A 15,524-nucleotide genomic window follows, 5' to 3' on the forward strand; every position below is an offset into this window, starting at 1 on the left:
TGACCTCATTGTTCCGGGGGCTGGAACCATCTCTAAGGCAGCACTTGCCAATTTAGTTTATAGCCTTTCCTCATTGGGGGCATGGGAGAAGCCAGGCTGTACCATTGTCTTTTGTCATAAAGATGGCATTAATGACCTCCTGTCCTTGCCTCTGTGTGTGAGCTTGGCTGAAAGCACACGTGTGACTTGCCTGTCGCACAAGGATACAGTCGGCAAATTCACTAGTTTGGGAGCCTCGCTGTCATTTATAAAAACTGCCTGAGTGGACAGCACTGCTTCCTGTTCTTGCAGACCAGCATGACATTTTGGCTCAACTGAGCCTCTGTCATGGGTTACCACACAAACATTGTCAGGAGCTGTCATTTCCTGGCAGTGAACATTTATTCCACATCACCTCAGGATGCTCTCCCAGTGTCCTCCTGGCATCGGAACTGATCCTCAAAAAGCAAAGGTAGAGCTAAAGTCAATCTTTCAGAGAAGATGGGCAGGAACTAAGTGTGGATTATTGGAAAGAACGGCAAAGACGGTGCCTAGGGCAAGGCTACACTATTTTGCTAAGAGAGGAACTGGCCTCCACCCAGTCACCACCTACTGTTCCCAACCCTAATGTGTCTTCCTGTCCCTCGCCTGCCTACCACTGTGAGTTGCAGAGGGTGGCAGAAGTCATCTCTACTTTTCCATAACCACTGACCAGCCTGGCCACACAGCAGTGTCTATCGGACACCACTGTAGACGCTCAGCCACCTAGCTAAACCAGCTGTATTTCTAGATTTTTCTCTATCAATGTATTCTTGGCCGCAGCCCTGACATTACAGTCCTGTTTCCTGACTACTTACATGAATTTTAAAACCACCAATCCAAGTTGAATTCCAGTTTCTTAGGATAGAAAGCTATCCTGGTGCAAAATAAATTCTTCAGGCATACATTGGGAATCATTGACTTACTACCTTGGTAAATCAAATACCCAGTTAATACTTATGTGACTTCTACTTGGTGTACATTACGGTGCTATATGCTCAGCGTGAATGTTTAAGAGCTGTTTAAGAGCAGCTTAGGTATTGCTCAGTAAATACGTATCTCTGAAAAGGCAATAGTTAATAACACTTTCTATTTCATATTTTTAAAATGGCAATGCCTATTCAATGATTAGAATTTTTTCAATTCTAGGAATTTAAATCCAACAAAGAGTAGTGTGAACAATTTCATTCAGATGTGGGGTTTCAGAAGGATAAGATACAATGCTAGTAATAAATGACGTGGATTTTCCTTCCTAAAAACGACTAATTAATCTTCCAGGTACAAATTACCGAAGCAAAAACGTGGTGTAAAGCTAAACTGCTCTTTTGTCTGGTTACTGATAGGAGAAAACGACCCCAGACCTTTGAAATAGCCCTCCCCCTTTTAATCCCAAGAAAGAAGAACTCATGAATAAACAAAGAGTCTTGGGGCTTGGATCTTTGAAGGTGGCTAGTTCAGGCACAGTAAAGACGGAGAGCGGGGAGGAGAGTGCAGAGCGGCGCGAGCTGCCCAGGGTCCGGAATGCCCGTCCAGACTTGGTGAGGTACCCATGGACTCCATCCTGGGTCTCCGCGAGAGCCACTCTGCAAAACACTGCGCTCTAGGCCCGCCGACTTCAGCATCTGGGGTAGCTTTTCTGGCGCCACCGGAAGCCCCACCAAGGCCCTTTCTTCCCCATCTCCCTGCAGGACGAGCGAGGCGAAGACAACAGTCGGAATCCCTAATCACAGGCTGTGGCTCTCCAATCGTGTTCCTGCTGCCACAGCGAAGTGACCTCGGGGCCTCCGTGGACTTTCCCGGACCAGGGACCTTCCTCCGAGGGTGGGGGCTGCGGGCCGGCCCCCCGATGGCCCTGCGCCCCAAGCATCCTACCCACCGTGCCAGCAGGACGAAGGAAGAAGGCACGGCGCGCGGCCGGCAGAAACAGAGGAGGAGCGCGCCTGGCCACCGGGGAGCCCCCGCCGCCTCTACCGGGCCCCTAGGGAGGGGAGGGGAGGGGAGGGGAGGGGGGCCTCCGTGGCCGAAGACGCCGCCCCCACCGCTTCCGGGACTGGAACGCCTCCTCCCGCCCTGGCCCCCCGCGACCCAAAAATAGCCACAGCGCGCCGGGTACTCAGTCCGAGCCCGCTGGGCGGCGCCTCGCCTCCGCTTTATCGCTCCCGGCCAGAACGCTGGCAGCCTGACCCCGCGCCAGCCTTTTATACATAGTCCCCCGAGCCCCGCCCTAGCAACGTCTCCTAGCAACGCCTCGCCCTAGCCCGCGGCCGCCTTATCGGCCTCCTCCAGGCCCTTCCTGTTCCCTTCCCCCGCCAGCGCGGCTCTGCGTCTGGCCCAGCTCACGTGACTGGCCCAGGGGAGGGGCGGGGCAAGCGGAGGATGTGGAGGTGGGGCGAAGGGCGCCCCGTGACGCCATCTAGACGCGCCGGGCGAACGGCGGCGCCCTGTTCCCAGGACCTGGAGGTCCGGGAGCTCGCTGAAATGGCGGAGGCATCGCCGGTGGTGTGGGTTCGCGGCCCGGGATTCGGGTGCGAGGCTGTGCGGTGTGCGTCGGCCGGGTGTTCCGTACGAGATTTGATCCGCCGGCACTGCCACGATCGGGTGAGCTTCGCGCTTCCTGGAAGGAAGGGAGACAGGAAGGCGGACAGGGGCAGGATTGGGTGGGGAGAGGGAGGTCGGGGCGCGTCTCTTCCTTAGGGTTTTCAGTTTTTGAGACTGGGGGCTCCCCAGTTTTAAGGTGCTTCAGACTGCTACTGAGGACTTGCTTTGTTTTTGTTTTGGGGTGGCGGTGGTTTTGTGTCCCTACAGAAGGGGGAACAACCCCTCGGCTCACATGCGCTCAGTCCCGCCGTCAGTGTAGACGAACAGAAACCTTTGGCGTTGTTTCTTCGTGCTCAAATGAGGCAGTTGCTCCAGATGACTTTAGGGCACATTTCTTTAGGTTTCCCTTGCATTCATCCTGGTTCGGTGATGGGCATATTGTCCACGGCACAGCCCCGTCAGCTCCAACGTAGAGGAGTATTTTCATATCCAGACCAAAGCCAGAGGATTGTTGGGCAGGGCTAATCTGGTCTCTGGTCGGGGCTGAGCACTCACACACGTGTCTTGTGGAGGGCGTGGGTTCTTGGGGTCTGTCGTTTAGATCTTTCCATTGATCCTCCGATGGTCAATTTGTCCGTGCATATTTTTGAAAAACTGTCAAGGACATACATGTTGGTTTACGGAATTGTCAAGAAAGCGAGCTTCTCCCAGCTGTGAGACATTAAACCTGTTCGGTTTTCTAAATAATTTGGTGGTCTCTCTAAGTCTAATTTTAATTTCGGCCCTTGATCTAGTAGTTTGTTTTTTTTATAACCTCACTTCATTTGTGTTTCCCTAGGCTGTTTTTTTTCTCGTTGTTATTTATAGGCTTCATACACATTAACACTGCTGTCCATACCGAATCTTAATTTGGACCGGTTCCATGAAAAAGCAACGTGTCTGTGCAAATACTGTGGGTTTTCATCCTCTCCATTGTTTTTCTACATACATTCCAGTCAAGTCTAAAAACTGTCAGAACTGTTTTTGATCCTCTAGGTGGGGAAATATCTTTCAAAATAATATGTCTGAAAATAATCCTTATCTCATGACAATTGATCCAAAATGACTGGAAAAGTAGGATCTTAATTATGAGAGTATTAGAAAAAATAATTTTAAATAGGAAGGAAGAAATATAAATGGATGATTCTGTCAGGTCCTCAAGAAGTTGGACCATAACGTATATGAACAGAAGCAAGAAACTTTTTTTTTTTTTTTTTAGAGATTTTATTTATTTATTTGTCAGAGAGAGAGCGAGCAAGAGCGAGCACAAGGCAGACAGAGTGGCAGGCAGAGTCAGAGGGAGAAGCAGGCTCCCTGCGGAGCAAGGAGCCCGATGTGGGACTCTATCCCAGGATGCTGGGATCATGACCTGAGCTGAAGGCAGCTGCTTAACCAACTGAGCCACCCAGGCGTCCCCAGAAGCAAGAAACTTTCTATTTATTTATTTATTTTTAAAGATTTTATTTATTTATTTGACAGAGAGAGAGATCACAAGTAGGCAGGGAGGCAGGCAGAGAGAGGAGGAAGCAGGCTTTCCGTGGAGCAGAGAGCCCGATGTGGGGCTCGATCCCAGGACCCTGGGATCATGACCTGAGCCGAAGGCAGAGGCTTTAACCCACTGAGCCACCCAGGCGCCCCAGCAAGAAACTTTTTAAAGGTCATTGGAAGAGATACTGGGAGAAATTAAAATAGCTCAAGTTCACATCTGTGTTTTCTGAAACAAAATTATTCGGACACAGGATGAGGTCAGTGTTCGTGTCCACTGAAAAAGTAAAAATCTGTCCTGTTCTTCAGGCTAGGATAACAGACTCAGATAAAACCAGCTGCAGAGTTAATAGGAAACAGTATTTTTCCCGAGGACATGGTTGTAAAATGTCATAATGACTCCCTTGGAAGTCTGCTGCTTTCTGATTCACTAAGAAACCTTGATCTCCAAAATTATAGACTATAAGACACTTTGCTGTTTGAAATTTTATCAGTGAGAATGAAGCATCCCACTCTTGCCTTGAGACTCTGAAGTTGCTTTGATATAGAGAAAGCACACATGATTTCCAGCCCAGGTGCAGACCTTCAGATTAGGAGTTTGTGAATACAGCATTCTGTGTTTATCTTAACTCTGTGGTTTCCAAGGAAATGGGGGTCTGGATCCAATCTACTTCACAGTCTAGACCCGATGTTGTCTCCTTTATGCACAGTTCTGTTTTGTTTTGAGCCTCTCAGAACATTTTCGTGTAAATTTCCTCTAAACTCACCCTTGCACTACATCCTATAATAATTGTTTTTTCCTCTTGTGTGCAGCCCCCCTCCACCCCAACCCCTTGCAGTGAGTGAGTCAATACATTTGACCATTTGACATTGGTGAATTACACATTTGTCTCTGGTTGCTTTAAGCTGATTGGCCTAAGATGCACAATATTTTGTGCTTGAAGTACTTTATAAAACACAGATGGTCAAAAGACCCTTAAATTGATTCTAAATTTCCTTTGTCCCTACTAGTGATTTTTTTTTTTTTTTAAGATTTTATTTATTTGTCAGAGAGAGCAAGTGCACAAACAGGGAGCGGCAGGCAGAGCAGGCAGAGGGAGAAGCAGGCTCCCCACTGAGCAAGGAGCCCCATGCGGGACTTGATCCCAGGACCCTGGGATCTTGACCTGAGCCAAAGGCATTGGCTTAATCAACTGAGCTACTGAGGTGTCCCAACCTACTAGGGATTAATGATAATAATCTTAAGTAGAAAATGCAATTTTGTTGATAAGTTGTCTTGTTTAACAAGCAGTTGTGTTTGGAAATGGAGTACGATGTATATAATCCTTCTGCCTTCACATTAATGTCTTTTAAGATATTATTATTAAATTATACTAAAGTTATTAAGATATTAAAGTTATTTAGAAACACGTACCCACTAGATCCAGAAAATATTAAGAGGAACTAAAGTGGCTTTTCATTCATAAACGTAAAGCAAATACAAGGTATATTGCACACCTCATTTAATCTGTACAACTGTTAAAAGTGGACAGCATTTTACAGACAAGAGTAGTCTTTCCTGTTGATCACATCACTGCGTATAACCTGAGCTCCTTCGCTCCTCTGTCCTGCTAGCACTGGGTTGTGCTTCCCTGCTAGCCCAGAGTGGCCTTCCCCTGGGGTGGAGGACTGCTAAGAATACTGATTCCTGCAACCCTCCGGCATGGGGCAGAATCTGGGGGTGCCTCAGCAGCTTTACTTATTTCCCTGTGTCACTGGATGTGTTTTCTGTACACCATGAGGTGAAAAGCTTGGGAAGCCGTGCGGAGTTCATCGCTCTCACTCTCCTACATGACTCTCCGACCTTCTCTCTTTAAGTCTCCAGTACTTCTCCCATCCAGAGGCCCATACTTTGTATTCAGTGAGAAAGTATAGCAGTCAAGAGGGACCCTCCTCATCCTCACACCATTGCCCCTACCTTGTTGCCGTACATTCTGCCTTCTCTTTTTCCATTACTGTGGATGAACAGTCATGATTTTACAGATGAGTTGCAGTTAGCTTCCACTTGGCCCAGTACCCTGTCTCCTCTTACCTTATTTGGCGTTGGTTCTCTCTCTGCTGCATTTCCCTGCGTCTTCCCTTTTTCCTGGATCATTCCTACCAGGGCGCAAACTTGAGCCACCCAGGCGCCCCTCTCTGGTGTTCTTTATAGAAAATATCCTTGGGGCGCCTGGGTGGCTCAGTGGGTTAATCCGCTGCCTTCGTCTCAGGTCATGATCTCAGGGTCCTGGGATCAAGTCCTGCATCGGGCTCTCTGCTCAGCAGGGGGCCTGCTTCCCTTCCTCTCTCTCTGCCTGCCTCTCTGCCTACTTGTGATCTCTCTCTGTCAAATAAATAAATAAAATCTTAAAAAAAAAAAAAGAAAGAAAGAAAAAGAAAATATCCATGAACAGAAAACAACTTCTTTAGAATGCACTCCAGTCAGGCTTTTGTTCCTGTCACTCCAACAGACCAGCTCCTGTCACGGGTGCCATACCCAGTGAGCTGTTTCCATCCTCCTCTCTCAGGGCCTGTTGGCATCCTTGGGCACACTCCAGCATTCCGTCCTTGGCACACTCTGCTCAGCTGTCCGCTCGTTCACTTCACTAGCCTCCCTTCCAGTTCCTCTTGGTGCTGCTGCCTCGTCGCCCTGATCTCTGTGCTGTGCAGTGGCCACGACTGGATCTTCTGATTTTTGTCCTGTCCTCATGCAGGACAGTTCTCAGGCCGGTGAGTACTGTCGGCCTGCTGATGTCTTCCAAATGGAAATCTCCAGCCCAAACCTCGTCCCCAGACTGTTGACTTGTGTCCCCACTGGGTTCCTCAGCATCTCTATGTGGCTGTTAGTCCTTTCAAACCAATGCGTCCAAAATGAGACTGGTGCTCTCCCCCAGACGTGCTTTTCACTATTAACAGATGGCAGCTCTGTTTCCTGTTAGTCAAGCCAAATGTTTGGACTCCTCTCTCATTGCTCCGTGGCTCTCACTGCCCGCCTCCAGAGCCTTAGGGGGAACTCCCCGCCCCCCGTTTCTCATCCCCTGCTGCCACTCCTCGGGAGACAAATGGCCTTCATTGCTCACCTAGCTGTGTTGCTGACGTCTCTGCTTCTCCAGTCTTATTTCCAGTTTCACAGCTAGAGTGATCCTTTTGGACTGTAACTCCACTTTCAATCTGTTCGAAGCCCTGCAGCGGCTTTATTCAGAGCAAAACCCGACATTCTTACAAGGGCTTTTACGGCCTTCCCCTTCCCCTTCTCCTTCGGCAGACATCTTCCAGCCTCGCTGGCCGTGCTGCTGTTCGGCGCATACTCTGGGCTTATTCCTGCTGCCCGCCTTTGCCTCCGGAATGCTCTGCCCCCAGATTGCCACTGGCTTGTTCTCTTCCTTTCCTTCATTCTCTGCTAAAATGTTACTTGACCAGAGAGGCTTTTCTTGGCTGTGTGTGTTAGATAGATGACCAATGTGGCCGTCCACTCACGCTGTCCCCTTTAGCCTGCTTATTGCCAGGGCGATTGTGTAGCATCCATTTGTTCGTTCTCTGACTTTCCCCGCTGGAACATAAGCTCTGTGAGGTGGGATTCACTACAGTATCCCAACACTTGAAAGTACCTGGCAGATGGGAGGGACTTGATTAATACTTGCTGAAGGAACAGACAGGTCCTACTGATGCGGGATGTGGGATGCCGTGGGATGTGGTCCGGAACGAACGTTCATTGTGTCCACTTCGGGAAGATACCAGTCATGCATTTTTCCTTTCTGTTGGTTTGTGGATCTCCTTTTATATTTTTTCTTCATCGCTTGCTCTGAGAAGTCTTGAAATCTACAGAGTGGGTTTGGGGGCACTTGGACTTCTGCTGTAACTTGGGGACATGCACAGAAAAGACCAGCTGGCCCTCCACCCTGTTCCCACTTATGTAGGTGTAGGCAGACCATACTGGCATCTCCTTCCCGCTCCCTGCTTGTCCATATCTACACTTTTCAGAACGTGTATTGTCACTTTTGAACCTGTGCAACTTGATATTACCTGTTTAAAAAAAAAGTCAAGAGAAAAAGGGCCTTGCAGAGTTACTGGGTCCGAGCCCTGTGTAGTTTTCCACCTTGACTCTGATTTCCTATCAGAGAAGAGAGCGGTTCTTTCTTTCACCCAAAAGACAAGTTCTTGTACATATTGTGATGAGGTGTTAGGAAAACATCATACCCCGAATAAATCCTAGGAAGTGACTTTTTTCCTTTGGATTTTCAGTTCAACAAATACTAATGGAACACACGCTCTGTGCTTATAACCTGAGTAATAAAAACAAAATGGGCTAGGTCCTTTCCTGGATGAAACTTGCGTTGTCTCATTCTAAAACCCCAAACTTGTCTCTAGGGTGTCCCAGAGGAATGCTTCTTCGTGAAGTGCGACGGCTCCCTCGTGGACGCCAGTGACGGAGTGAGGCATGGTGCTGTGTATAGTCTGGAACCCAGGCTCCGTGGTGGAAAAGGAGGTAGGACACACCTGTCGGCTGCTTCCGTGTGTCACAACTGTAGTCTCTAGCCCGGGGCAGGCCCCTGGTGTGTGCCAGTTTTGTTTTGCCTTATGAAATCCTTTATTCAGTTTCCTAGTTTTGAGTATTTTCTCTTTTATTATTTTTGAGGAATGTATTGTCTGAGTATTAATTTCTACCCTGACCAGCAGGATAGCTCTTAGGCCAAAACTTTGAGGGAGATTGAATAAAGAGAGACAGTCATTACTCTGTCCAATTTGCTGAAGGAAGAGTGTTAAAACAGTTAAATCTCCTGCTATTTATTTATTTATTTATTTGACAGAGAGAGAGAGTGAGAGAGAGAGAGTGAGTTAGTGAGAGAGGGAACACAAGCAGGGGGAGTGGCAGAGGGAGAAGCAGACTCCCTGCTGAGCAGGGAGCCCAATGCCAGGCTTGATCCCAACACCCTGAGATTGTGACCTGAGCCGAAGGCAGATGCTTAACAACTGAGTCACCCAAGCGCCCACTCCTGCTTTTTAGCAAGATTTTGTCTGGTCATTATAGTTCTGAAGGGGGACTAAAGTCAGCCTGTGGAATATAGCCGTTTACAGATGGGGTAGATTTGGGTCTTTGTATGAACACATCTAAGAATAGAAAAGAGAAACAAAAAGGAAAAATGGAATATGGGCAGTTCTGGGTATTTTTCCCAATGCTCTGGTGTGTCATCCCAAAGCTTTCTCAGAATCCACAGTGATTTAGTTTGGTTTTCAGAGAGCTGGCTGGCGTCTCATATTATAATCATCCTGCTGTTTGAAATCGTGTCAATAAGAATGAAGTTTATCGTATCAGCTGGGGACACCTTAAAATTTTCCTTTGAAACTCACTGTAAAATCTCACCATAAAAATGTTTAAGTTATTAATCTGGGAATCTTGAGATCTGTGGCTCTGGGTAAAGCCCCTCCAAAATATCCCAGTCGGGGGTGCCTATGGGGCTCAGTCGGATAAGTGTCTGTCTGTGGCTCAGGTCATGATCTCAGGGTTCTGGGATCGAGCCCTGCGTTGGGCTCCCTGCGCAGTGTGGAGTCTGTTCTTCCCTCCCCCTCTGCCCTCCCACCCACCCATTCGTGCTATCTCTCAAAAAAATAAAATCTTGAAAAAAAAAAAAATCCCAGTGCAGATACAGTATTTCAGAAATACAAGAGGGAGGGCGAAAGGCATGAGGTTGAATCAGGTTTATCAATATATATATATATATATATATATATATATATATATTGATATAATATATATATATAAATATAAATATAATAATAAATATATATATAAATATAATATAAATATATATATATTTTAAAGATTTTTATTTATTTATTTGATAGAGATCACAAGTAGGCAGAGAGGCAGGCAGAGAGAGAGGGGGAAGCAGGCTCCCTGCTGAGCAGGGAGCCCGATGTGGGGCTCCATCCCAGGACCCTGAGATCATGACCTGAGCGGAAAGCAGAGGCTTTAACCCACTGAGCCACCCAGGCGCCCCAGGTTTATCAATATTTTTGTCTTTGATGCCTGGGCAGAATATTGATGTCCTTTTCTTTAAAAAAAGAAAAAAGTGCGCAGTTTTTGTTTTGTTTTTAAATAATGTATTTATTTTAGAGAGAGTGCAAGCACAGGGAAGGGCAGAGGGAGAAAGAGATGAATTGGATGCTTAACCGACTGAGCTACCCAGGTGCCCCAAAGAGAATATTTTTAATGTTTGGTTATAATAACATTTCCGCAGATTTGGCATTTATCCATCCTAGAACTCTTTTTAACCTGCTTTTTCCAAACATATTTGCCCAGGGTTTGGATCTATGCTCCGAGCACTTGGCGCTCAGATTGAGAAGACAACCAATCGAGAAGCTTGCCGGGACCTCAGCGGGAGGAGGCTGCGGGATGTCAACCATGAGAAAGCGTAAGCCGCCCGCTGCGCAATGCACATTCCTGCCACTGGTGGTTGTCCACATGCCACGTGTGTCCAGCTACGGCATTGAAGCATGAGCACTCTCACTGGTCGTTCTCATCCTTAGCTCTTTCTGTTGTTTAGTAACTCCCGTTGGGTTGTAGGGGGTCCCTCCCAGTGTGCTGGTGGTGAGCCCAGCCTGTCTTTCTGAGGGAGGATCCCAGCAGGCCAGGGACCATACACATTTGGCTGGGGGTGGGGGCTCTTCCTGGATCAGCAGGCATGGGTGTGATCCGGCCGGTCGGCCCCATCTCTTTCGCCCATCCTAGCATGGCCGAGTGGGTGCGACAGCAGGCGGAGCGGGAGGCCGAGAAGGAGCAGAAGCGTCTGGAGCGGCTGCAGCGGAAGCTGGCAGAGCCCAGGCATTGCTTTGCCAGCCCCGCGTACCAGCAGCAGTGTCACGAGATGGCGGAGCGCCTGGAGGACTCCGTACTCAAAGGTGAGAGTGAGAAAGTGAGGGGAGTCTGCCTGTCCCTTGTCCTCTGCTCCACCCCTGTGCACACGTGCGTGCTCTCTAGAATAAGTAGAGTCTTCAAAGTAAAAATAGTAATAAACAGTACGCCTTATACTCTAGAAACAAAAAAGGGCACACATACAGTATGTGAGGTACTTGGCTCCTGAATTGTGAGGGCCACAGACCCCAGGTGAGAACACTTGTGCTCGGTGGGTACTCCATGTCCTCAGCAAGTGTTTAGACTTCGATGTACTTGCTTCTAGTTTTAGGCCCCCTTTTTTTTTTAATGGTTTTTTAATCAGAATGAGTAACTTTTATTATTTTTTTTTAGCTCCCAAAGTATGCTAGGGCTCTTGTGCATTCAGCTGAATAAGAAGGAATCTTCTCAATCAGAAGGTTATGACGTCATGCTGTACAAGCAGCGAGTGGCAGGGGATGATGGAGCATCCTGGCCCAGGGGGCCCGGGACGCCCCCGTCAGTCTCAGAGCTGCAGATTGGCTGTTGCTGTTTTCCTAACCTGGTTCCAGAGCCAGAATGCTCTGTGTGAATTTGAGTCATATCTCATTTAAGCCGTGTTAAATTTTGGAATGTTAGCAAATTTAAAAACTCAAGCTTTAGGTTGCAACGCGTCTGCTTCTGTCGTCCGTGCTGTTTAGCATGTCTTCAGTTGTACCCGCTTCTGAGAGCATAACTGAGTTGGGGCTGTTTCGGTTAGGTATGCAGGCTGCCTCCAGCAAGATGGTCTCGGCTGAGATCGGCGAGAGTCGGAAAAGACCCAAGCGGGCGAAAACAGACCGAGGAGCCAGTGCAGGGAAAAGGAAGTGCTTCTGGTAAGTGTGCTTTGTTTTCAGCCCAGTGTGGCTGGACAGCGTTTCCTCTTGCCTGTCTGCTGTAAACCCTCTTTAAAGAAAGGTTTTCTGGGCGCTTGGAGCTTTCCAGAGTGTCTCAGTTCCCAGGGGTCCACACAGTCATACTGCACATGCTCCTCGTGGTTTCTGCCTCATGGGCTGGAAATGGGGGCTAAAGGACAGGTTTTCCTTAGTGAAAGATCACATAGGAATCACTTTATATTTGAATGACTATTTGGTGCTGAAAGAGTTAACTTTCAGAAATTCTAGGTGGAAGTCCCAGCTGTACTTTCCAGATTGTTCTGTTTTCTCTGTGGTTTTTCACAGTTGTTTCTGAGGTCTGCGGCCAGGTCTGCACTTGTAGCTGACAAACACAAGGGCGCCTTGTCTTGTCCATCCTGCTGGTGGTGCTCCCACCCTTTCCACTCGGTACTCTCGGTGTAAGCTCACCTCCCTTGGGCCAGGTTCTAGAAAGTGAGGTCCAGACGCATCTTGGTTCCTCGTTGGCCTCCTCTTTGGGGGCAGAAAGAGAATTATTGATTAAAGGTCACGTAACTGTGTGAGTCCAGCATAGAATCTTGGGTGTTCTTTGTGAAATAGGAGTTAAGTGTTCTTGTGAGTGAAGGTAGTGGGATTGTGTGGAGAAGTAGTGGGGGGGTTGAATCAGGTTTGGGTTTTTTTTTTTTTTTTTTTTAAAGATTTTATTTATTTGACAGAGATCACAAGTAGGCAGAGAGGCAGGGAGAGAGAGAGAGAGAGAGAGCAAGCTGAGCCGAGAGCCCGATGTGGGGCTCGATCCCAGCACCCTAAGATCATGACCTGAGCCAAAGGCAGGGGCTTTAATCCACTGAGCCACCCAGGTGCCCCTTGAATCAGGTTTTTTAAGGTGCAGTTTTGTTTTTTTTTGTTTTTAAGATTTTATTTATTTATTTGACAGAGATCAGAACTAGGCAGAGCAGCAGGCAGAGAGAGAGAGCGGGGAGCAGGCTCCCCGCTGAGCAGAGAGCCTGATGGGGGGCTCCATCCCAGGACCCTGAGATCATGACCTGAGCTGAAAGCAGAGGCTTAACCACTGAGCCACCCAGGCGCCCCTGAGGTGCATTTTTACATGCACTAAAATTCATCTTTTCATTGAGTAGGCCTGTGGGTTTTGAGAAATACAGTCACTTAACCAAGATATAGAATGTTTTCATTTCCCCAAAGATTGCCCATGTGCCCTTTTGTGGTTAATTCCTGTTTCCTTATGCCATCCTGGCCTAGTGCTGATGCCGGTGTGGTGGTTTTTTCTGATGGTTCTGTCTTTTCCAGAATGTCCTGCAGCCCTCTGTGTCTGGAGTCTCTCCCTTAGCACAGTGCTTTTGAAATCCACGGCTGGTGTCACGTGTATCAGTGGTTCGTTCCCTTTTGTTGCCACGTATTGTTGCATCTCTCCATTCTGTTGATAGTTTGGGTAGTTTACAGTTTGGGGGGATTATGAATAAAACATAGGTTTTTCTTTTAACTCTGTTATTTTATCTACATTTCTAATCATTTGAGATTTGTACAAGAAGGGAAAAAAGCTTTAGGCAAAATCAGTTTTGTTTTAAAAAATTCACATCTGTAGGGACACCTGGGTGGCTTAGTTGGTGAAGCGTCTTCAAGTCATGACCGCAGGGTCCTGTGATAGAATTCTTCATTGGGCTCCCTGCTCAGCAGGGTGTCTGCTTCTCCCTCTCCCTCTCCCCCTGCTTGTGCACTCCCTCAAATAAATAAAATCTGGAAAGGAAAAAAAGAAGATTCACAGCTTAAAAGAGGATCCCCTCTTGGATCTTTGGGATGGTTGGTTCCAGGCTCATTGAATTTTTTCTTCGTTTATACCTCTGAAGATCTTTCTCTGAAACTTAGCTACTATCAATCTCAAGCGAGCAGATACTTTGATCCTGACAGACACTGTTACCTGGACACACGGTAACTCTGTCTGGCAGAGAAGCTGAGAACAGTGTTAAATCTTTCTGCTGCTCCTGGCAGGTTGGGCATGGAAGGACTGGAGACGGCAGAGGAGTCCAGCTCGGAGACCTCGGATGATGATCAGGAGGAAGGTCCTAGTACTTCAGGCACAAGTTTGCACGCTGCAGACAACAGCCTCGATGGTGCGGAGCCAGCAGCCAGGTCTCCCCACAGCCATCCAGGGACGGGCACGGTCAGCGTGGCCTTTTGGTCCCCGGAGCCTCTATCAGCCCCAGGGACAGGCTCAGGGCACGCTGTCTCCTCAGCTGTGTGTGCCAAATTGGGACAGACGTCTGTTGAGGGGTGTGAGGACAGGACAGTAGCCACAGAAACAGAGGAAAGCCGGGAGGAGGAGGGGGGCGCAGAGGGCAGAGAGCCCACAGAAGAGGAGGCTACAGAGGCTGGACTGACCGAGAAGCCCGAGCTGGAGCCGGAGGAGGCGGCTGATGGGGCCAGAGCCACTGAGGCCACACCTGGAGAGACCGGGGGAAGCGTGCCCACTGCCGGACTGGAGGGAGGCCCATCAGGAAGCACGGTAAGTCGTTTGGAGGTCCACGTCCAGAGCCAGGGCAGCTTGGTGGCCAGTTCCTCAGGAAGTCCTTACCATGAAAATGAGCTTTTCCCAACCAGAAGTACAGATGAGGGTGAACCTCGCTGCAGCCCCCCCAAAAAGTCCGTTTTTCTTAAACTCTGGAATGTGTATCTTTTTGCCACTAGGTGGCGTCATTGGTTCCATACTTTAAGAGTTTTAAGCACGTTGATCAAATTTTAATATCTGAATTGAGGCAGATGTCCCGTATGAGCGCTAAACAGGTGTGATGTACCTGCGGAGCAGGGAGTCCGACATGGCACTTGATCCTAGGACCCCCGCATCGTCACCTGAGGGAAGGCAGATGCTTAACCCACTAAGCCCCCAGGTGCCCCTCATGATTGGGAGGAGTCTGTTTTGAATATTTTCCTTTTTCCCCCTCAGCATACTGGTCAGCAAACTCTTGATTTGCTGGCCTTTGGCTCCACGGCAGAGCTGGAGGCTCTGGGTTTGGACAGGCTCAAGTGTGAGCTCATGGCCCTGGGACTGAAATGCGGGGGCACCCTGCAGGAGCGCGCCGCTCGGCTCTTCTCTGTCAGGGGCCTGTCGAGGGACCAGATCGACCCAGCTCTGTTCGCCAAACCTTCGAAGGGGAAGAAGAAATGAATTTCATCGGAGCTGGTTGCCTGTGTCTTCGTAGTCTGGCGTTTGTAACCTGCAGAATGTTGACTCCTGCCCATTATTCCTGTCAATAATAAAGCTGACTTTTTAATAATCCAGTTGTGATCATCCTCTTTTTTCATTATTGTGTTTATAGAATTAATGTGTGACATCATCTGGGCCTGCAGTGTTCTTTGTGGGATGATTTTTTATAAAGATTTAGTTTAATAAATACAGAACTGTTCAGATTATTTATTTCATCTTGTGTCATTCAGGTAAGTTACACAGTTGACCCTTTAATATCAGGTCAGGAAAGCATGGCTCTACTTATATGTGAATTTTTTTTTTCAATCAGTACATACAGTATGTTCAATACATCTCTCGTGATTTTTTTCCTCATGATTTTAATAACATTTTCCATAGCTTCATTGTAAGAACACAACATATAATCCATGGAACATACAGAACATGTGCTATTCCTAGAAGT

The 15,524-nt window shown here is 48.0% G+C and overlaps 1 protein-coding gene and 1 long non-coding RNA gene across 2 annotated transcripts; one reads left to right on the plus strand and one right to left on the minus strand.

Annotated features, from left to right (window-relative positions):
* Positions 1-1,188: 1,188 nt before the first annotated feature.
* Positions 1,189-2,368, minus strand: LOC309850483. Its single transcript, XR_014304265.1, has 2 exons — positions 1,895-2,368; positions 1,189-1,700 (listed from the first exon to the last, which is right to left on the minus strand). It is a non-coding gene; the product is annotated as an uncharacterized lncRNA (long non-coding RNA).
* Positions 2,369-2,386: 18 nt separating this feature from the next.
* Positions 2,387-15,152, plus strand: SDE2 (SDE2 telomere maintenance homolog). Its single transcript, XM_082704436.1, has 7 exons — positions 2,387-2,616; positions 8,467-8,584; positions 10,400-10,511; positions 10,829-10,998; positions 11,730-11,844; positions 13,870-14,383; positions 14,822-15,152. Exons 1-7 carry the CDS (start codon positions 2,395-2,397, stop codon positions 15,041-15,043), a joined length of 1,473 nt encoding a protein of 490 aa, XP_082560562.1. The 5' UTR covers positions 2,387-2,394; the 3' UTR covers positions 15,044-15,152.
* The last annotated feature ends 372 nt before the right edge of the window (positions 15,153-15,524 follow it).

The sequence above is a fragment of the Mustela nivalis genome (genome assembly GCF_964662115.1).
Source record: "Mustela nivalis genome assembly, chromosome: 16".
NCBI classification, from domain to species: domain Eukaryota; kingdom Metazoa; phylum Chordata; class Mammalia; order Carnivora; family Mustelidae; genus Mustela; species Mustela nivalis.